Source organism: Nyctereutes procyonoides, unplaced genomic scaffold (genome assembly GCF_905146905.1).
Source record: "Nyctereutes procyonoides isolate TBG_1078 unplaced genomic scaffold, NYPRO_anot_genome, whole genome shotgun sequence".
Taxonomy (NCBI): domain Eukaryota; kingdom Metazoa; phylum Chordata; class Mammalia; order Carnivora; family Canidae; genus Nyctereutes; species Nyctereutes procyonoides.
The window spans coordinates 15,618,651-15,642,302 of NW_026575030.1; the positions used below are offsets into that span (position 1 = coordinate 15,618,651).

The 23,652-nt window shown below is 46.4% G+C and overlaps 1 protein-coding gene across 4 annotated transcripts in view; it reads left to right on the top strand.

Annotated features, from left to right (window-relative positions):
• Positions 1-4,200: 4,200 nt before the first annotated feature.
• Positions 4,201-23,652, top strand: part of MYO7B (myosin VIIB) — an 89,625-nt gene continuing 70,173 nt past the window's right edge. For all 4 annotated transcript variants that reach the window (XM_055315956.1, XM_055315957.1, XM_055315958.1 and 1 more), the window contains exons 1-3: positions 4,201-4,313; positions 17,777-17,818; positions 23,516-23,629. In XM_055315956.1, coding sequence (XP_055171931.1) covers positions 17,801-17,818; positions 23,516-23,629 — 132 coding nt within the window. In that variant the 5' untranslated portion in view covers positions 4,201-4,313; positions 17,777-17,800. The remainder of the gene's footprint in view (positions 4,314-17,776; positions 17,819-23,515; positions 23,630-23,652) is intronic.

The window sequence follows — 23,652 nt, forward strand, 5'->3', positions numbered from 1 at the left end:
TTCCCTGGCTCCCTGGTTGATTGAGATGCCACATAATCAAGTTTTTGCCTTCTCCTCCCATTACTTCAACCTCCCTAGGGCAATCAAATTAGTCAGCAGGATGCCATTGACCCTGGTCATGGGGCAGATGTCCCCTGTTTATGACCAATGGCTATGTTTAAATACCAGGACCCAAGGCTGAGATTTATCCCTGGATTTCCAACAGTCCTTCAGAAGGGAGGAAAGAACTCTTCCATTTAGTGTCCCAGCTTTGCCCCTCCTGCTGCCTTGGATAAACCTCTGAGTGAATCCCTCAAATGGTTGTGATAATAAAGCACAATCAGAAATGAGTCATTTCCTCCAGGACTGAGATGGTGGATGCCTCCCCAGCTCATCAGGACTTTGAATCCAAGCTCTGCCCAGGCTAGCAATATCTACCTCACAGTTGCTGATCCAGGGAAGATGAAGTACTCACACTTGCCTGAGGATAGTCATTTCCCCGGCATGTCCCCTGGGGTCCAGTTTGATAGCCTCTTCTCTGCACCCTCCATGTCTTCTGGGCATATCTGCCTGCCATTCAAAGAGGCCAGGGCAGAGTCACCCCTTCCAAGAGAACATCTCCTTCTGGCCTTTGATGTTCTTCTCCTCTTTCAGCCTCAGCTGCACCTGGACCTATGAGCTATACACTGGTTCTCAGCTGGGAATGGTTTTGTCCCCCAGGAGATATTTGGCAATATTTGGACACATTTTGATTGCACCACTGGAGGAGTACATCTAATGGGTAGAGGCCAGGCTTGCCACTAAACATTCTACAGTGCACAGGGCAACTCTTCCCAAATCCCCAACAAAGTATAATCCAGTCCAAAATGTCAGTAGTGCCAAGATTGAGAAACCCTGAACTACACAGATAAAATGTGTCCTGTGATTTACATTCCTATACCATGAATAACTGTGTTTCCAAGGAGGCATTTATACCCCGCCTCTTCCCAGACATTGATCTGCCCTTGGGACCTCAGAGACCTTGGGAAAAAAGGCTCTTCTGATCCTGGGCCAGAGCAAGCAAGTTGGGGAGCACTTTCTTTGGAAATCTCTAAAAATATGATGTCTTATCCATTCCTGGTGTTTGGGGAAGGAGAGAGTCCAGTTTGTTTGAGGGTTGGTGTGGTGTAAGGTTGTATAATGAACAGTGGTCTTGGAGTCAGGTAGAACTCCACTCAAATCTTGTCCCACCACTTTTAGCTGTGTGACATAAGCACGTTTCTTAACCTCTTTGTTTTAACTTCCTCACTATAAAATGATGATAAGCACCCCTAAATTTGTAGGGTTTTGATGAGGATGTAAGACGGCAGCTTGAAAGAGCCCAGCACTTACAAAGCACTCATTAAATGCTAGTTCTCTAGAACTGAGAATTCTAAAATACTCTAAAGGGTGGCTCAGTCACAGAGACCTATGCTGCTAGCTATGCTATTTTATAGTGTTAATAGATAACTTGACTGCTATAGGCCAGAGGGGAAGGTTAGGGCCACCAGGAAACAAGCAACTTCAGGATGACCTAGCATGTGTTGATAGAGGTGAAATGAAATACTCCCTATGCTCTGTTTTCGTTGCTATGGTGATACTACAGTGGGCTTGATGGTTGGACAGAAATGAAACGAAACATAATTGTCCTTTGGAGGTGTTTTGGCTCAGCTCAGAAACATATATTTTTTTCTAAGATTCATTTATTTGTCTAAACAAGAGAGTGTGAGCACGAGCTGGGAGAGGAACAGAGGGAGAGAGAGAAGCAGGCTCCCCGCTGAGCATGGAGCCTGATGCAGCGGCTCAACCCCAGGACACTGAGATCATCACCTGAGCCAAAAGCAGATGCTTAACCAACTGAACCACCCAAATGCCCCTCAGAAACATATTTTTAAAGGTTAACTGAATATTTGCATCTTGAGGAGAATTGTGGCAGTCACATTAGGCTGCAGGAAAGCCGAGTTTGGTTACAGGTGTGATAGGGAAGAACCTACCTTGATCACCCTCACAGCTCCTCTTCCTAATTTCCAGGGCCTGGAATCCTTGAAATTCCTCAGCAATGGAATAAATACCTGAGGCTCCAGGAAAAGTGTCCCTCAGGGTGTCTGCCTGTGAACACTGCCAAGGTCCTGGCAGTAACACACTCACCCTTTGCTAGCAGGGAAGACTTGACATGCCACTTGAGAAAGGTTAGCAACAAAACACTCATTCCCTTGCTTCGATAAGTTCCCTTCTGGAACCTTCCTGTGGTGTCATAATGCAAACAGAGCTATGAGCACAAACTTGTTCATTGCAGTATTGTGGATAATAGCAAAGGATTGGGTGCCTCTTGATGTCCATCCAGGGAGGATGACTACACAAATAACGGGGCATTTGTAGGAGAGACTATAATGCTGTATTTAAAGACTGGTGGTTAGAGTTTGGTACAGTGTAAGTAAGAAAATGCTTACAATATAAATGTCCAATGTAAAAGACAGGGGGAAACAAGTTTGTTTGTAGGTATCCAAAATGTACTTCTGTCAAATTTTGTTTAAAACAGGCCCTGGCTAGACATACCTTATAAACTGCTTTCTTCTGCCCACATATTCTGTTCTGCTATCTCTTTTTGCACTAGGGCAGAGGAAGAGGGCCATAGAGGACCCAGCCCCATGCCAGGGGCCCCAGAGCAAGGGGCTCACCATTTCTGGGAGCTGCCCAAGGCAGCCACACCAATCCTCTGAGAGTGAAATGGTATCTTTCCAAACCAGAGAAGCCACAGGCCATGTGAAGCCTTCTTCCCCTCTCCCCCCAGAACAAGTGTTGGCGCAGAAACTGGCTGAGAGTTTAGGGAGCAAGAGGCCAGCTGGTGCCTAGGTAGGACTTGGGTACAGCACTCACAGGGAGCAGGTTGGGTGCTGGCTGAAAGTCCCAGGGCACATGCTTCCTCCAAATGGTTGTTATCCCTCCTCATTTCCTACCCCTGGCACCGGCTGTGTGATTGTAAGGAGGAAACTCCTTCACACTGAAACAGCAGGAGTGTTCATCACAAGGAAGCTGGGACTGTGAGGAAGCCCCCCCCCCCACAGGAAGCAGAGGCCACTATTGGACAGGGGTGGCCTCTGCCTCCAACTGGAACTGTCATCTCCACCTCTACAGCCTGCCTACTGTACCCTTCTCTCTCCCCCCGGCACTTAGTTCCTGTTTCTTCCTTTTTTTTTTTTTTTTTTTTTAAGATTTTATTTATTTATTCATGAGAGACACAAAAAGGCAGGGACAGGAAAAGCAGGCTCCATGCAGGGAGCCTGATGTGGGATTCGATCCCTGGACTCCAGGATGACGCCCTGAGCCAAAGCAGATGCCCAACCACTGAGCCACTCAGGCGTCCCTAGTTCCTATTTCCAAAAGAGGCCTAGGTCAGGGTTGCTGCCCTGCTGGAGCCTTGATTCTATCTGGAAAATGACAGCTGCTCCCCACACCTTGGCCTACAGTTCCCAAATGCCTCCCAAGCCCTGGGTCTGGGAAGAGACCTAACTGGTTCTGGTTGGGCCAACCAAGAGTATCACTGAGCGAGGTCTCTCTTCACCCAAGGAAAGGGCTGCAGCTGAGCAGTTACATCCTGTGCATTTACTTTCCACCTGCCTTCAGAGCCCTCACCCTCATACTTTCAGGAGTCCCTGCCCCTTCCAGCAGGGGCCTCTCCCACAATGCACCACCTGAAGGGTCTGTATTTGTCTTATTGCAGAAACTCCCCTTCATATGAGTCCCAGCCCAAACCAGCTGCTTCTGCTTCCAGGAACACTGAAGATCTAGTTGCCCCAATGACCTTTAGCTCTGTTATAGGCTTCCTAGCATCTCCTGTGTGTGTGTGTCCCAATTAGGACATGGGGTATTTGGGATCAGAGGTTTTTTTTGTGGGCTTCCTTGGAGTCTCCATGACGCCTGGGGATATGCTGAATTCCCTGGATGATCAGCTGATTGTCTGCATAGGGTTTGGCTAGTGGCCAGCAACAGGTGCATGGAGAGCAGACTCTAATGGCCCGTGGGGACTCTCTGCTGAAGAGGCCAGGGTTAAAGATCAGGCTGCTGTGAGGCTCTGCTGGCTGGGGCTGCAGCAGCCATGTGGGAGTGGAGAGTGCTAGAGCGCCCAAGGACAAAGTCCTGCAATAAATTATGTGGGCCCAGACTGCTGGGCCATTTCCTCTTGGGGCCCTTCTGCCTCTTCCTCCTCTCCCTTACTCTCTCACACGCCCAGAGCCCCAGCACTGCCTCCTTTCCCTGCTCTTTCAGAGTGCCTAGAGTGGAAGGGAAGGGAGTTAACGAGACCCCGTCGTGAGAAGGTAAGGGAGCACCACGGGCTTCTCTGCCTGCCAGATGGGCCCAGGCCTGTGTTCTGCCAGCTGGGAGGATGGGAGGACGGAGTCACTTCTCAGGAGGGGGGCGACTGGACGGAAGGTGGTTTGGAAGGTACAGATCTGCAGAAGCACTGAGGGTCTGATCTGGAAACCAGATGGGAAAGGCCTGGGAAGTAGAGAGCCAGAGATTCCTTTCAGGAGCCTGGAAACCAGGAACCCCAGCCCAGAAGCTTGTTCCGTCAGGCTGCAGGGCTGGCCTGGTAGGCTGGGGAGGAAGAGGAGGAGAAGCTGCCCTGGCCCTCCACTGAAGGAAGGCAGACTCACAGGCAGAGGGGATGGTCAGGGCTGGGGTTACCCTAGCCACCAGCCTTCTTATAGTGTAAGGACTTACCAAGGAATCACAGGGCGTGAGGGACAGCCTGGGTGCCAATGGTCTGGCACCTGGCAGATGTCAGCTGTGCTATGTGTGCCATCTCACTGCGTCCTCACAGCACACTGGTGTTATTACTTCCAATTTGTGGACAGGGAGACTGAGGACCATGAAAGTTGGGGTACCCACAGAAGAAGAGTCAAGACCGGACTCCAAAACCCAGGCTCCTCTGACTCACCTCTGTACCTTCTTGGACAATTGCAGACAATTGTGTTAATTACCTCTGAGAAGCCTGGGCCCCTGGGCGAGGCAGGATCCTCCCTGCCTGGCCACAAAGCCTCCTGAAGTGGACGTGTTGAGTTGTTGGGGGAAAAGGGTGTCTGTGGAAGGGGTACTCTGCCCTTCCATGAGTTGCCTCACCTGAGCTGCCAGCATGGTGGACATCCATCCCCATTTCACAAATGAGGAAATCTGAGATGTAGAATTGGGAAGGTCTGGCACCTGGCAGGTGTGGGGCCCCATCCTAAATCTCTTAGATTGTGCGTGTTTGTTCCCCACAACAAGGCGTCCCCTTAAGGCCACACTCTGTAACTCTGCACTTGAATTTTGTTCTAACCCATAAAATCCCTGAATTCAAGATTTTAGTTCAAGAAAACTGGAACTGCATGTGGCCCTCCAGGCTTGGAGTGCATGGCTCCAAGAAATCTGTTATGAACCTTCAGTTCAATAGTGCTTCTGGTAGGAAACCTTTCCCATTGCCCAGGACCTGCTGGGCACCCTGTCAACTGGCCTTTGGGTGCCTCTTCCCAGAGGACCTGTCCAAGTGTATCTGTCTTGGGCCAGGCTGCATCCTCACTTGGGTATAGGGCCAGGCACTCTGAGGGTGTACCTCTGTAGGGAGGTGACTCGGCAGGACAAAGGTTCCCATTTACCTAGATGCATTTATGCCACAGTATGCTTTTCATGTCTTCTGCAAAGGCTCTTGCTTCCACGTTATCACTTAGTCCACTTGTCAAGCTGCAGGGAAAAAGAGCAAGAATTGTACATTTTTCACAAAAGAGGATGCTGAGATAAAGGAGGGTAAAATTCTCTGCCCGAGGCCACTGGCTATGAGCCCCTTGAAGGCATAGGTTAATCCCCTCAGGGTTTCTCTGTCCCCACACCTACCCAGGGCATGGCGGAGAATAGGCACTTGGGGAAGATATGTTGGATGAAGGAATGAAGTAGCTAGTGGCAAGTAAAGCTAGGAATGAAGTCAAGTTTTCTATCCAATGCCATTTTAGACTCCCTTGTCTACTTCCTCAATTAATCAGGCAGTGTGTACCATGTTCCTTCACTGCCGGGCTGGGAGGATGAGACTGTGCAAAGGAAAAGTGACCCACAGGCATCAAGAGCCAGAGGAGGAGATCTTTGGGGTCGAGGGCAGAGCAGGAAGGGGGAAGAGTGACAGAGAGGGAGGCGAAGGGACAAGGAAGCTGTGTAGGAAAGGATGGCTCCATGACAAGGCAGAGAGCTGGGATGTTCCAGGCTAAGGAAAGTGCATCACAGACTTGCAGAGGGAAGAGAGTATGAGTCCAGCTTGGGTGCTGCTATTGAGCACTTGAAGTGTGGCTGGGGTGAAAGAGGAACTAATTTTTAAATTTTAACTAAAATGAATTTAAATGTAAATAGCCACATTTGGCTAGCGGCTACCATATTGGACAGTGCAGTTCTAGAGAGGGCAGCATGTCGGGCTAAGGAGAGGAGTGAAGTGGAATCTTACAAGGACTTCCCAGCCAGACAAGTGTGGGTTCAAATCCTGACTCAGCCACCTACCAGGTATAGGACCTGAAGCCTTTGTTTCTTCATCTGTCAAATGGAACCGTATCTCTCACCTTGCAGCGTTGTTGTACAGATTAAATTAATTAGCTACTATTGGAAAACTCTCAGCATGGTGCCTGAGGACGGTCTGAGGCCCTACTTTCTTCTGGGGCCTAAGGACAGAGTGCTGAGGGTAGGCAAAGGAACCAAGGTGCAGTGGAACAGATTGATGTGCACAGGCACCTGTATCTGTAAATCATTAATCACCTGCCTTATAAAAGTAAACAAAAGAGAGTCATTTGAGGCAGCTTATAGAGCTACCTATAATGCAACAGAATCAAAACTAGAATAAATGAGAAAGCAAGATGAAGGGAAAGTTAAGGTAGGAAAGTACAATTCAGCTAGAGAAAGTTTAGTAAAGGAAATTCCAGTATATTTGTTAAACATAGCCACTAAGTTTACTCTGAGATTCCTAGTGGGCAATGGAAAAACAAAATAGAAGCAGTGACAAGTTTAAACATGTCTTTGTTAAGAACAAACCAGTTTCTGAGAAGAAGCCCATCTTTCCTGATGCTGTAAAGGGGATATCGAGCAAGGAAATGCCACTGGCAAAAATAGTAGTCAAGAGGGCTTCTCTCTTCCAAGCTCTCTCTGGGCAGGCCGAGGGCACCCTGCCGAACCAAAGCTCAGGAGAAGCTATTCTCTGAGCGATTGTAAACTACAAGGCTCAGTGCAGGACATGAATGCCCTTCCTGAGGACTGGCCAGGGTCTTCTGAGACCAGAGAAGGCAGACGTTAGCTAGGATGAGTGAGGACAGAGTCAGAGAGGCTCCAAGGGGACACGAAAGCCAGTGGATGAGTGGGCCAGAGATGAGGCTGTAGAGGCAGGCACTTCATCGATACCTAAAGCACCTGAATCCAGGTGTGTGTGTTAGGTGTGAGTGGGGGAGGGATAAACTTAGTTTAAGGTGCTCATCATACAACATTGTGGAGGACCAGCGCCCCAGCTGAATTCCAGGCAACTGTATTGCTTCTCTGGAGGGGGAGCTTCTTCGACTAGGGCCACCCTGACATCAGTGACTTCCCAAGGAGGGTCTAGGAATCTAGACCGGCTAGATTCTGCTTCTAAAGAAGCAGGGCCTCTCAGCTCCACATTAGCATACAATGCAAGGTTTTTGTCAGTAGGAGTAACCAGGCCCTGTGCCCACTAGGGGAGGATGAGATAGAGTATTATAGCTTAACGTCCTCAACCTGGCCTCACCTGGGCAAGAGAGAAAGGGAGCCCTGGTGAGGACCCAAGAGCATCATCTCTCTGGGCCAGGGGGCACCGCTCAGGGACATATATCTCCTGAACTGCCATTTGCATGGTATTCGTGGGAATGGCACCCCACTGACATCACCCCAAATGCCAGGCAATCCTATGTGGTGTGGGACTGCCTTTCAATGGGGGGTGTTCCTCTGGGCCCTGGGCTGCAGAGAGGCACTGAGCCATCCTGGCTGGATCAGGACACAAGGAGGGGCTCAGAAGTCGGGGTTGACAGACCCTTTTTCCTCATAGTCTACCACACCCAGCACCATAGAGAGCTCCCACCTCACTAGTACCACACTCTCAGCCCATCCCATTCCTCCCTGTCAGAGATTGATAGCTGATCTTTGCAGATGTTCATCCCTGTGAGAAAGGAGTGGGATTTCAGACACCCAGATGATGCTGTAGACAGCAAAATAAATAATAAAAATATATGGATATGGAAAAGCCAGACATGACTGAAAGGAGCAAATTGTGAAGGAAAAGTCTTCCCCCACCTTCCTCTCTGTACTCCCCACTCCAGTCCTCCGCTCCAGAAAAAAACCACTGGTAACGGTTTAATAGAATTACTTCTAAACAAGATGTATCTCCATCTTTATATATAGGTACACTCTATATGTTTAAACAAAAATGACATAATACTATAAAACATAGCTTGCTTTTGTTACAAACTCATATATCAGCACATATATTAGATCACACCATCTGAAACCACCAATATTTGATTGTCTTGAGTGTCTGCAGTGGGATGGTCTAGCCCGGGTCCCTATCACCTGCTGGGCTGGGTTGTTTTCCATTGAGTGGTGGCCCTTCTCACCTACATCCGCCCATGCAGCCTTTCTTCCCCTTGAAAGGGCAGATTCCACATCAGGGGCCCTTGGCTCTGGGGGAGTTGGCTGGTGACATAGGGTAATTTCCAAGCCTCTCAATCTGTGCCCCAGCCCCAATCTCAGACACCTTTTCTGCACCACTTCCCTGGGCAATGCTTCGTCGGCCCTCCAGGGTACTGTTGCCCTCCAGACTAGCTTCCCATTGACCAGAGTCTCAGTGTGGGTTTTGCTTCGCAGACTCCAGCCTCCTGCTGTGTGCCCCACACACCATGTGGCACACAGCCTCTGCTGGTTCCAAGCAACACTCTGATTCTCTCCCCAGCTCCACCTCCCCACTCACCCTTCAGCATTTTCTTACTCCTTCCTCCATACTCCAGTGATGCCCAGAAGTACATGAGAGTGGTGTGGCTTTGGACATCCTGCAGGTCTGAGAATGGTTTTGGGAACCAGCAGCTTACTCTTCTCCCTTCAGGAGATGGTCACCCCCATTCTGGTACCTGAGGTTAGGAAGACCTTGGGCCGATGCAGGACATCCCATGGGCTCAGCAACACACTGATCTGCCTCAGGGCTGGACAGGGGGCCTGAGCTAAGAAGAAAGCATCTCACTAATCAGAGGTGGGAACTTGTGAATATTCCAGGGCTTTCCCTCAGGGGCAACACTGCACATGATTCCCTGGGATGTGGAGCAGGGCTGTTTCCATCTTCGCAGGGGCCATCCATCCATCTACCCACCTACCCACTCATCCATCCATACATTCATTCAGCAAGTGTATCGTGAGCCCCTACCAGAATGAGTAGGGCCCAGTTCTGTTCTTAAGATTCTCACCAGTGTGAGAGACACACATAGTGATGCATAAAAACAGGGGAAGTGCTGAGATAGGAAATTATAGCTGCACCATGTGAGGGTGGCTGTACCTGTATATGGGCACAGACATGCATGCATACATGTTCCTTCTAAACTCACATCAGATCAAGTACACTGACACTGAAGTGAGAGAGAATGTGGACTATTTCTGGAACTGCCTGAAATCAGTGCACCCTATGGGAGAAGAGGGGAGATACAAGCCTGAATAGCTAGGCAGGCCGTGATCCTGAAAAACCTGAATGTCATAAAGATATTTTACACTTCAGAGCACCTGCTGGCTCAGTCAGTTAAGCATCCAACTCTTGATTTCAGCTCAGGTCTTTCGTTCAGGCCCCATCATGGAGCCTCAAAGAGTGTAGAGCCTACTTAAAAGCAAACAAAAAAAGATATGGCACACTCCTAAGCAATGGAGAGGCATGACATGCCAATTATTTGCATCTTATGAAGATCACTTAGTTGGCAGAATGAAAAATAATTTTTTAAAGATTTTATTTATTTATGCATGAGAGACACAGAGAGAAACAGAGAGAGGCAGAGACACAGGCAGAGGGAGAAGCAGGCTCCATGCAGGGAGCCTGACCTGGGACTCGATCCTGAGACTCCAGGATCACACCCTGGGCTGAAGGCAGCACTAAACCCCTAAGCCACTCGGGCTGCCCTGAAGAATAATTTTTAGAGAAATCAGAAGTAAGTCTACCTGGGAGGCTTTCAGTCCCCCAAATGAAGCATAATAGGGAACTAAAGAATGGGCAGGAGGGGAGAGTGCTTTTAGTTTTTCCTTTCTTTTAATGTCTTTTATCTGGTTTTGGTATTAGGGTAATACTGACCTCGTAGAATTAGTTAGAAAGTATTTTCTCTGCTTCTGTTTCATGGGAGATTTTGTGGAGAATTGGAAACATTACTTCCTTAGATGTTTGGTGGAATTCATTGGTGAAACCATCCAGGGCTGGTGCTTTATTTTTCAACAGGTTATTAATTATTGATTTAATTTCTTTAATAGGTGTGGGCCTATTCAGATTATCTATACTTCTTGTGTGAGTTTTTGCAGTTTTTGTCTTTCAAGGGATTGGTCTACCTCATCTAAGTTATCAAATTTGTAGGGATCTAGTTGTCCATAATATTTCTTTTTTATCTTTAACGTCCATGGGATCAGGTCAATTATCCTTGGGATGTTCTTCTTTCATTTCTTATATTTTAAATTAGCATCTTCCCTCTTTTTTTCTTGTTTAGCTGGCTAGGGGTTTATCAGTTTATTGATGTTTTCAAAGAACTAGATTTTGGTTTCATTGATTTCCTATTTTCTGATTTGTGATCTCTGCCCTAATTTTTATTGCTTTTCTTTATCTTGTTTTAGGATTATATTGCTCTTCTTTCTCCAGTTTCCTAGGGTGGAAGCTTAGATTATTAACTTTAGATCTTTCTTCTCTTTTATTTTTTTAAGATTTTATTTTTAAGTAATCTCTATACCCAATGTGGGGTTCAAACTCACAATCCCAGGATCAAGAGTCACATGCTCCACTGACTGAGCCAGACAGGCACCCCTTAGATCTTTCTTCTTTTTTAATGTAGTCTTTCAGTGCTACAAATTTCCCTCTAGGGGCACCTGGGTGGCTCACTTGGTTAAGCGTCTGCCTTGGGCTCAGGGCATGATCCCAGAGTCTGGGATGGAGTCCCAAATCCCAGGACTGAGTCCCAGGATCAAGCCTCCCATGGTTGGGCTCCCTACCCAGCAGGGAGTCTGCTCCCTCTAACCCTCCCCTACTTGTGCTCTCTCTCTCTCTCTCTCTCTCTCTCTCTCACTTTCAAATAAATAAATAAAATCTTTTTTTAAATTAAAAAAATAAATTTTCCTCTAAGTACATCTTTTACTACTTTCCACAAATTCCATTAAATTGTATTTTCCTTTGCATTTTGTTGAAAACATCCAAAAATTTTTCTTGAGAGAGAGAGAGAGAGGCAGAGACACAGACAGAGGGAGAAGCAGGCTCCATGCAGGGAGCCCGATGTGGGACTCAATCCCGAGACTCAATCCCAGGACTCCAGGATCACTCCCTGGACCAAAGGCAGGCGCTAAACCACTGAGCCACCCAGGGATCCCCTTCTTGAGACTTTTTTGATTCATGCATTAATTAGAAGTATGTTTCTTAATCTCCAAATATTTGGGGATTTTTCTGCTATTTTGATTTTTAATATAATTCCATCAGTCTGAGAGCAGACATTGTATGATTTCCCTTCTTTTAAATTTGTTCAGGTTTACTTATGGCTCAGAATGTGGTCTATCTTGGTGAATGTTCCATGTGAATTTGAGAAGAATATATGTCCCACTGTTGTTGGATGAGGTATCCTACCAATGTCAACCACATTCAATTGATTAATAACAGTATTGAATTTGACAATGCCCTTACTGATATTCTGTCTGCCAGACTGTCCGTTACTGACAGAGGAGGGTTAGGTTCCAACTATAGTAGTGCATTCATCTTTTTCTCCTTGTAGTTCTACCAATTTTTGTCTCATGTATTTTGATGGTCTGTTGTTAGGTGCATAAATGTTAAGTAATGTCATGTCTTCTTTGAGAATTGGCTCACCTGGGCCAATTTATAGTTTTTTATTATTGTGTAATACCCCTCTTTATTCCTCCTTGCCCTCGAGTCTGCTCTGTCTAAAATGACTTTAGCTACTCCAGCTTTCTTTTGATTAGTGTTATCATGATATCTTTATCTCTTTACTTTTAATATGTATCTTTATTTTCAAAGTGGTTTTCTTATAGACAACAGGTAGTTGGGAGCCTTAAGTTCTCAGATCCTAGTGAACATTTAGAGATGGGGATAATAGGATGACTCAAATGTTTTCTTCACAGTTGATAGTTTCATTCACTGAGATAAAGAATGCACAGAAAATAGCAGGTGTGAGAACAGAGGAGATGAGTTGCTGTCGTCATGCTGAGTTTAACATGCCCACCTATCTGCTGAACATTCCAGAAAATAGGGACTTGGTGGATCTGGAGTTCAGGATTGAGATGGGGATTGGAGACATTGATTTTGGACTTGGAAGTGCTTTGATCGTGACCGTGGCCCTGGGAGAGGGTAGGGGAAAGCCTGTGACTGGTCCCTGCTTGAGTCACAGGCTGACTCTGGGGTACTATATTTATGTCTTTCAAGGCCCTTATTAGAAATATAGTTTGGACAAAGGAAGGAGAATTTTCCCAAAAGGGAACAGAGGAAGGCATTTCACGTGGACAAAAACAATCAGCATCTCTCTCAAACAGGAAGAGGTGAAGGTGAGGGAAATGGCCCTGGGAGGAGATTGAGGGTGCCCCCAGATCAAAGGGAAGGTGGGAAAGTCAAGAGGGTGCAGTCTAGGAAAGAGGGTATGGCTGAAGAAGTCCTGCCATGGATTTGGGCAACTCTGCCCTAGAGGGTCTGTTGGATATTTGTGTCCTGGGAAGGCTTGAGAGGTGAGAGTAGAGAAAGCATGGGGGTAGAGGGATATCTCCTTCAGGGAACTCAGCTGTGGAGCAAGAGCAAGAGAAGGGCAATAGCTGGAGGGGGTCATGAGGTCCAAGAAAATTCATTTTTTAAGGGATTTTATTTATTTGCTTATTTGAAAGAGAGAGAGCGAGAGCCAGAGAGCACAAGGTAGGGAAATGGCAGAGGGGAGAAGCAGGTGCCCTGCTCAGCAAAGCCTGATGTGGGACTCAATCCCAGGATCCCAGGATCATGGCCTGAGCTGAAGGCAGGTGCTTTACCAACTGAGCCACCCCGGTGCCCCAAAAATTCATTTCTTTTTCAAAAATGCATTTTTAGACAAAACCTGAATTTCTCTCTATGCAGAGAGGAAAGGCCAGAACAGTGAGAATAGATGAAGATGTAAGAATGAGGGGTAGTTTTTAGTTATCTATTGCTACATGGCAAGTGATTCCAAAATTCTACAGCTTAAAATGACAAGTATTTATCATCTCATGCACTTTCCAAGTGTCAGAAATCCAAGAGCAGCATAGCTGGGCAGTTCTTCACCAAGGACTGTAGTGAGGTTTACACTCATTTTCTAGGACTGCCATAACAAAATACCACAGACTAAGCAGCTTAAACAACAGATGTTTATGGCAGGGTTGGTTTGTTTCCAAGGCCTCTCTCACTGGCTTACAAATAGCCACTCTCTCGCTGCTTTGTCCTCATATGGTCATCCCTATGCTCACGCACACCTCTGGTATGCCTCCCTCTTTCTACAAGGACATCAGTCTAATTGGAATAGGCCCTACTCTAATAGCCGTGATTTAATCTCATCCCCCTTTTATTTATTTTTTAAAGATTTATTTATTTATTTACTTATTTATTTATGATAGACATAGAGAGAGAGAGAGGCAGAGACACAGGAAGAGGGAGAAGCAGGCTCCATGCACCGGGAGCCTGACATGGGATTCGATCCCGGGACTCCAGGATCGCGCCCTGGGCCAAAGGCAGGCACTAAACCGCTGAGCCACCCAGGGATCCCCTCATCCCCCTTTTAAAAGCCTCCTCTTTAAATACAGTCCCATTCTGAGGGACTGGGGGTTAGGACTTCGGCATATGAATGTGGCGGGGAGGTGGGGGGCGCAATGCACAATTTAGCCCGTAACAGTCAAGATGTTGGCTGGAGCTGTGGACATCTGTGACCTTGACCAGGGTGGGAAAGCTGCTTCCAAGATTATTGGCTGTTGACTGGAGATCCAGTTCCTCCCCACAGGGGCCCCTCCTTAGGGATGCTGGTCCCCATGACATGGCAGCAAGGTTCCCCAAGCCAAGCGATCTTAGAGAGAGGAAGGGGGAAGCCACAAAGCCTTTATGAACTAGTCTCAGAGCTATACCTTATTCTATTTGTTAAAAGGAATCACCAAGTCCACACTCAAGGAGGGAAGAATGAATCTCCGTTTTTTGAAAGGAGAAATGTCAAAAAAATGTGTAGACATAACCACTGCAGTAATTGGTAAAGCAAGAGCCCCAGTGGATGAGGCCAGAAAGGGCAGAGCTGGAGGGGTTAATGGGAGGCCATCAGGACATCCCTTCCCCTGGGCAGTCCCTTATGTGCTCATATGTAGAAGGAAATGCAGGGAGTTGGAAGAGCTGGAGGTCGAGGGGCATCCTCTTTTTCCTGTGGTGCAGAGTGAGTAATGGGAGGGAGCTTTAAAATAGGGTGTTTTTTTTGCAGAAAGAGCTGACCATGGCCCATGGGAGGGTCTCAAGCATTTCTAAAGTCCTAGAAGAGGTACAGGCCATGAAACTGCCCTGGCCTGTCTTTGAGGTGGTGTGATGCATCCCTGGTGTGCTCGGCTCAGGGGTAGGACTCTGCAAGTTGTGAGCAGGAGTCCTACTTCACAGGAGTGCAATAGACCAGAGGGATGCACATGTCGTGCAGTTTATTGTATTTTATTTTTGTGTTACATTTATGGGTATTTGTAAAACCACTTTGTTCCCAGAAAGATGAAAGGCACTGTCCCAGCAGACTGGGATAAGAATAAAACTAGGATGCAGGCTGACAGACCAGGAAAAACAGAGGGGGTGAGGGGTCATAATGAAGCATAATGAAGTTGCTCATGGGGGAGGGCATGATGCTGGGTTAGGGTGTTTCTGGAGGACATGGCTTCTGAGGTGGAGCAGTTCTGGGACATGGGAAGACCAGGGCCAGTGGCAGGGGAGTGGACGTCACTGGAGTCTGGGGGCCAGAGGAGTGGGAGTCCAGGATAGGCAGGGGGTAACTGTGAGGCAATCCTGGTGTCTGGAGAAGGTTGATGTGATATACATGAAGGTCAGATGCCACAGGTGAGGGGGCAGAGGGTAACAGAGACCATGGGTGGGCCTCAAATTTCTCCCTGGAGTAGGGAAGCAGAAGCCAGAGTGGCAGTGGGGAGCCAGGGGCAGGGCAATGCCCCTCTGCGTCCTTCCCACCCATCATCTCACTGGTTATATGAGGCAGGGAGATGGACCTGAGAGAACTTCTGGGAGCCAGGATTCAGGTAAGAGTTTCTTTGCACTTTTATACAGACCCTTAAACTTTCCCAGAGCAGAGGAAGTAGGACAAAGTGCATTGATTTTGGAGTTGGGCAGAAGAATCCCATTCTTGTCTGACCAGTTTAATGGTTTTGGCAACATCTCTATTTATTGGCCTCTGTTGTTCTACCCACAAAATAGAGATAGCAGTTATCTCCTCCTACAGCAGGGTCTGCTATGTGGGAAGTCCTCTCCTGAGGGCAGCTGTTAGTTGTAGGGATGTCAAGGTTTCTACTACCTAAATGAGAATAAACAGATCCCCCAAAGTTTGCCTGGCTGGCTCCACCTTAGCTGAGGTGTCCTGGTGATGGGTGGTCACCTGGGCCTACTTCTCCACAGACAAAGGAGTGGAAATGTGGCCTCAAGTGTCAGCAGCCTGATGCTTGTGCATGATAACCCCTCAGGAGCCTCAGGAGTGCTTCCTGGAGAAGTACTGGAGGCACAAATATTTCATGGGTCCTCCCTGGGTGTCTCTGACCTCACAGAGACCCTGCAAAACTCCAACCATTTCCATTTCAGGAAGGAGCACACTAAATCACTTGCAGGACCTGCTCCAGCTGGCATAGCTGGTGGATGGCAGAGCCACACTCTCCCATTGTGCATACCACCTCCCCAGCCCCCTATGGGCGACCACTCCCATGGGTCAGCTCAGGGCAGGGAGGCCCAGGGCCCTGAGCATCCGTGGGAAAGCTGGGCTGCAGTGCCCCCAAGGACACGTTTCCTAGATTTTCAGCCTCTGTCTATGCCCAAATGTCCCAGCCCAGGGGAACAGGGACAGGACCAGGACAAGAGGTTCCATGTTCCTTTGGAGTTAGAGAGAAAAACATAAGCTTGGACTTTAAAAAGGAATATACAATCTGATTACTGTCTTTTTGCATTGTAGGTGCTCAACAAAAGTGAAAGATTTAGATTGGCATTAAATATATAAATGCTGTACACTAAACACAAATTGGAATAAGAAAATTCTTTGTCCACCAGAACAGTGGCAAATGGCTCTGTCATGTTCACCCACTGCCTACACCCCTACTTTTCTCTCATCTCCCCACTCACTCTGCTCAACCCAAACATGCTGACCCCAACATCCTTTGCACTTTTCCCTCTGACTTTGCTAGAGTTGCACCATCCTTGGAGAAGGCCTTCCCTTCCTTCCACTGTGAGTTCTTAATCATCTTTTAAAGTCACTGTCGAAGCCTCTCCAGGGATATCATTCAGGGTTTCATTGAACAAGCATTTCCTGGGGGCAGGCCTGTGCTAGATGTGGGGGGCACAGTGATGAACAAAATAGAACCAGCACACCTCTCAATGCTCACTAGGGACATGGATGAAGGGCCTGTGCCCCAGGTCAGGACAGCAGCAGGCAGGGCCCACCAGTCTCCCTCCTTGGCCTGCTGCAGCTAATGAGGCCTGCCAGAGTGCTCCCAAAACCCCTAGGAGGTAGCCAGGTGCTGGGGGCAGGTTGGAAATGAGGCAGATAAGGATTGGATTCCCAGCTGTGCTGCTACCTAACTGGGTCACCTGCCCTCTGTGGGGTCCCATGTAAGAAGTGGAGAAACACCTGTGCACCTGTGTTTTGGGGTGCTATGAGGCTTACATAAAGTATGTCACATGTCTCTAGCTACACTGGCTGCTTACCTCAGCACTCCCCATGGTGCACACACCATGTGTGGTGGGTGATGACTGGTTTTCACTGATGTCTGAGCAGATAAAATTTGTGCTTCTGGATGACAGGGACTATGTCTTAAGTATATTCAAAACCACGCATGCTACCTATATCAAGCCCAGTACAGAGTACAAAATAGATGTTCAATAAAGATGAGGTAAGATGGAAGAAGATCCAGAAAGCATCTTCTCACCCTGGGATGGAACTGTGACTTATTTATCCATTTATTCAAGATTCATATTTCTTGTGGGGCTCCTGGTTAAGTGTCTGCCTTTGGCTGGGGTCATGATCCCAGGAGCCTGGGATCAAGCCCCATGTTTAGCTCCCTACTCAGCAGGGAGCTTGCTTCTCTCTCTTCCTCTGTCCCTCCTGCCTGCTCGTGCTTGCTCACTGTCTCTCTCTCTCTCTCTCTATCTCTCTCTCTCTCTCTCAAATAAACTTATAAGATCTTAAAAAAAAAAGAGTAATTTTTTGAGCCAGGCCCCATGCCAGGTGCTCAGGGCCATGTTGATATACACACATGGCCCCTTCTTCTGGGGCAGCGCCAGAATGTCAGAATGAGCACTAACATTCTGCTTTCTCTCTTCTCATAGGCTGGGAGGACCTGCTACCTCAGGATGTCAGCCTTCAGGCTGGTAAGAATTGCATCTGCCGCATTAGGGTTTATCTGGGAAGTTACCAAAGGCTAGGTCAAATCACTCAGGGAGCGGCAACAAGGGCCCACAAGGAAAACATCAGAGACAAGGGAATATGGGGAATAAGACAGATTATATTATATAAAGAAAACAAGTTTGGCCAGCCTCTGGGCCTGGGCAGGCGGCCACACTTGGGTGGTAATCCTTCACTTATATTTAGGACTTAAATGCCTTGACAAAGGGATTTCTCTTCCGTTGTCTCATTGTAACAGTTGCAGGGAGCTTACTTAGAGTGGATGGAGATAAAATACTGGGCCTGATCTCCACCTTGGGCTCTGCACTGTCTTCTCTCAGCTCAACCAACATATAAGTGCCTGCAGTGTCTCAGTGGCCAAGAGATGTCTCCATGTGGGAAGGAAGCAAATGCTGAGACACTGCCCTGTGCTGGTGTTGGGGTAGGGAGGGGGGCACGGGTCTCTGGGCAGCTGGGGTGGTGCATGCAGGATGAGAGAACCTTGGAGGCTGGAGGAGCCCAGATGAGAGTCCTCATCCCAACCCACTCCAGAATTCTGACCCAAACCCAGGAAAGCCAGATAGTGGAAATTCGTTTCTGATAAGAAAATGCCCCAAATATTCTTAGATGCATGCAAAGCCACAAAGTGGCCATTGTCTCCTTCTGGCTGCTAGATCCACACTGCTGAAAGGGGACATCATCCCCCAGCAGCCAAGGGCTCCTGAACCAAGCCCTCCAACTACCTGAGTCACAGAAGGGTGGCTAGGGTTGTTTTGTTTTGTTTTGTTTTGTTTTTTCCCAGAAGAGAGTTGGGGTGTTTTAGGCTAGAGAGAGAACACACGTGGTCTCAAAATTCAGATTGCAAGGGCTTCTGGTAACTAAATCACAAACATTGGAACTTGATACCATTTTGGAGCATGAGGAGCACACATTGCAAAGCAAAGCAGGCTTATTTCACAAAGGAATATAGCCATGGGATGCATTAGTCCCAAGTGTCCCACTGGGAAGTAGGAATAATGACACCATTGTTTTGAGGGTTAAACTTGGTCATTCGAAGCCACATAAATTCCCAAACTTTGATAAACAACTTTAGGATCATTAGATATTCTGAAGGTGTACAGTGGGTGAGAGTGCTCTAGGCATGAGAAATAGCACACACAAAAGCTCAGAGGGATCCAGGTTATGGTCCATCTGAGAAAGTACTAGGAGTAGGTGGTAAGTACCAGGGCTGAATCTGCTCTGTCCACAGTGGTGTCATGAGCCCCAGGCAGTACTGAGTGCTATAAATGTGTCTGCTCCAAACTGCAATGTGCTCTAAGTCAAAAACCCATGCCAGCTCCAAGGACACAATATGAACAAAGAATGTAAAACATCCCACTAACAATTTTTATGTTGCTCACCCATCATTTAAATGATAATATTTTGAATATATTGGGTTAAATAACAACACTCATAAAATTAATTTCACCCATTTTTCTTTGTTTTAAATGTGATCACTAGAACATTTTCAATTTCATGTGTGGTTTGAATTCTATTTCTATTGGAAGCCCTGGCCTGGACCACACACTAAGGATTTATATATTATGCATTGTATACAGCATCCCTTTCTGGCAGCTGAGGGGATATGGTATGAGTAGATTGGGCTGGATCACTTGCCCCACCCCTGAGGTGGAAGGGATGGTACTCCTCAAGAACCCCATGAATCGAGGAGAGGGAAGTCCTCAAACAAAAAAATGAAGCCTTTAAAGAAGATAATTAGATCTTGCATTGCCAGTATATTGTTTCAACCATTAGATTTTTCCGGATTTTGGCTTTGGGCATCCCATCATGTGCATGCACACACCAGGTAGCTGACTTAAGGATGAACAGGCAAATAGACCTTTCTCTTTGCCATGATTACCAGCTTCTCTACCCCCCACCCTATGGACAAATGAGAAAACCCAGAGCCTGGTGCTGCCATACATTCTGAGCCACCCCAAGGCCCTGGGCTGAGCATGGTTCTTCAGATACGTTAATAAAACCCTATCTTCCTTCCAAATGAGGACTATGAATGTTTACATACTTGTGGGCAGAGGGGCTGGAAACCCTTCAATGCACAAGACTTGTTGGGTATATTTTGAAATTCAAAGCACCTGTTAGATTGGCCCAGTCTTGATCCATGAAGTCATAAACATTTGTTTGCTTGATGGTAAGTAAATTGATCATACCTTATCCTCAACCATACTTCGTCAGATAGGGAGGTGGTACAATGACCAGGCACTGGGAGGCATTCCTGGGAAAAACAGGATCTTTAACACCAGCAGTAACTATGCCATCTGTCCCTACAGAAGGGACAGGATTCTGTGGGTCTACTGATGGACCTGCACTGGAACTTAAACCAGAGACCTGCTGCTGGAGATCCCTCAATGACCCATATGACTTTCCATTAATTTAAGTACATGCAGACACAGACCATTTCTAGACTTGCCTCTTCTACAATGGAAAAGAAAGACAGTGGGTGAACACACAGTATCAGGGCACCTTACCTGTTTCAGGGAATAGGCCAACAGAGTCCACCCTTTTTGGGAGACTTTAGTGTGAAGGACCAGGTCTCTGAGAATCGAATTGTTTATGGCTTCGGGTCTTTGGGCTTCCTCCCAGTAATTTTGATATCAGGCTGGGGCACTCCCACCTTCTCTCCAGCAAGAGCTCTTCCTGCAGCCAGTTGTCAGGTATTTCCCATTATGAAGAGCGATGAGGACTCTTGAGGACTCCGAAGATCTCCCTGCTTTCTGCAAATCCTCCTCTGTTTTTTAAATCTCAGTAGAGACTCTTACTTTCTTTGCAGCTGACAGCTGGTGCTTTTCTCTTCTTTTATTCTTTTTCCTGATTTGGCTGCTCTTGCACAGTCTTTTCCTGCTCATAGAGGTCACAAGGAAGCTCCAGTTTCTGCTACCTTGTTTCTCATTTATTTCCTAGGAGAGCTTTGGCTAAATAGAGAGGACAAAAGTCACATTCTTTGATTTCTTCTTCTAGCCCATTTTGGGCTCATACCTCCTCAGTCTAGATCAGAAATGGTGCCTCTCCTTTTCATCTCTGGTTAATGTCAAATTTGCTATGAGATGCCCATCATCTACCTTTGACTTTTAATCTTCCTGCTTTGGTGAGCTCCCAGCTGTTTCAGCTGCACGCTGCAATTCCATCCTCGTAAGAAAGCTTCTACTGGGCCTTTGAGATTTCTGATGTGATTTGATTAGTTCACTGAGCCCAATACGTTGCACATGCTGGTTTTCTGTATCCTACAGCACTGTTCCTTGCTGTTCTTTTTAATTTAGTTTTCATTTTTATAAAGTTGTATAGGAATAAGTTTCCCACTTTCTCTTCCACTGAGGTGACTGCCAATCAAACTTTCTAGATGATTCTTTGATATTACCCTCCCTGTTTGGAAAAAAAAAAAAACATGTTCACAGTGCTTATTTGAGGTTTTGGTTTCAGGAATCATCTATTACTGACTTCCCGCCATGTAAGAAAGGCGTTAGGTCCTCAAGCCTACCCCCATCCTGGGCACTCACATGTCTATGTTCTCCCCAAATTGTTAAACCTAGCTTTGGGGCACCCCAGGTGACTCAGCGGTTTAGTGCCGCCTTCAGTCCAGGGCATGATCCCAGAGACCTGGGATCGAGTCCTGCATCGGGCTCCCTGCATGGAGCCTGCTTCTCCTTCTGCCCGTGTCTCTGCCTCTCTCTTCTGTGTGTCTCTATGAATAAATAAATAAAATATTTAAAAAAAAAACAAAAAACCTAGCTTTGATCAGATCTGCATGCAAAGTTTACTTGTTTTATCTAAGTTTATTAGATAAACTTCTGTCTTTTGGCTTCCAGCATTGCTGTTAAGGAATTTGATACCATTCTAATTTTTGAGCCTTTGTATAAAACTTATTTTTTTCTCTCTGAAAGCTTTCATGATTTTCTCTTTGTCCCAAGTATTTTGAAACTTCATGATTATGTGTGTTGTTGTGGATCTATTTTCATTTCTTGTATTATTGACAGAAGCTTGTGCCCCAATTTTTTTTCCAGAGGGCTTATGGGGATAATATTGCTTCTTCAAAAATATTTGTTACCTTTACACTGGAATGACAATTTGGCTGGATAAAAAATTATTTGATTTCTTTTTTTTTCATTGTGGTAAAAAAAAGCATAACATTAATTTATCATCTTAACAATTTGTAAGCATACAGTTCAGTATTAAGTATATTCACATTTTTGTGCAACAGATCTGAGGATTTTTATCTTGCAAACTTGGAATTCAGTGCTCATTAAACAGTTTTCCCTCCCTCCTTCTCCAGCCTTTGACAACCACCTTTCTACTTTCTGTTTCTATGTTTTTGACTACTTTAGTAGTACTTCTATGAGTGGAATAATGCAGCTTCACCTTTTTGCAACAGGCTTATCTCACTTAGCATAATGTCCTTGAGGTTCATCCATTTTGACATCTGTCATGCACCATATGGCAGGATTTCCTTCTTTTTTTTTTAATTTCCTTATTTTTTAAGGCTGCATCATATTCCATTGTATGTATATACCATATTTTCTTTATTTGCTCATCTGTCAATGGGCACTTGCTAAGCAGGGAGTCTGCTTCTCCCTTTTCCTCTGCCCCTCCCCCTTGCTCATGCTTGCTCTCTCTCTCTCAAAATAAATAAAATCTTTTTTAAAAAAGTAAATGTATATAAATAAATAAATATACACAGGGTTTTATTTATTGTAATCTCCTTTGGACACTTATGTGTATTTTTGTCCATCTTCCATATCTATCTTTTTCTTCCTGACCCTCATTCTAAAAATTTATGTTCATTCTGCTTACTCTCTCCTGTCAGTGACTTTTACTGTACTTTTAGCTGTGCTTGTTCTCCTACTGTTTCCAATTCTAATTTCATTTCTGGTCTGTGTTTATTCTTTTCTTCCATTTCTTTTGCGAGCTTTGCCAATTCACATCGCATCCTTTTCAGTTGTCTCAGCATCTAATTTCTGAACTCTTTCTCCTGCTCTACTCTTCAGTAAGATTTTGGAAACCGTGGTGAAATACTTGGTCACAATTTTCCACTGTTGTATGGCAGTTTTGCTGGTTGGTTGGTTCATTGGTTGGTTTTTCCCTGGTGAGTATTATTTACCTTCTCCTTTCCTCCTTTTGGATTTCAGTATCTTTGTATATAGACCTGTTCCTTCTGGATGACTCCTCTTTGAATGGGGTGAGCTATCTAGGATCAGAAGGAAGTTCATGTGGGTCAATGCCATGTTGCAGGCTAGCAGAAACCTACTGAGAGTTTAGTCTTTGCTTCTCCCTACCCAAAGGGTTTGGGTGCTATTGGGCTATTCACAGGGCAAGGACTTTTTCCACCTCACACTGGGACTGTTACACTGCAAATATGGCTTGTCTGTTTCTAGAACCAAGCTAGGCCAGAGAATCTTTCACTGCTACCTCCCATCTCCCACTACCATTCTGGCAAGAGCAAGAGAGGCCAGGGCAGAAAAAGAAGGAGGAGGAAAGATAAGGAGAATCAGGAGGAAGGGGCAGGGGAGAGAGTGTACTCCAGCCATCTTGAGAGGTCCTGGTTAGAAGGGACAGCCCCCAAGAGAGGGTAAGTCTTGAGCAGGAAAGGGAATGTAGAACAGGTATCTGATCACTGTCTTCTCTCTGCTCTCCAGGGTGATCATGTGTGGCTAAACCCCCTCTCTGCCAACAAGACCAGTGTGGCCATTGGATCCATTGTCAAGGAAACAAAACCTGGCAAGATCTTGGTTGTAGATGATGAAGGCAAGGTCAGTGTGGCTCAGGGCCTATC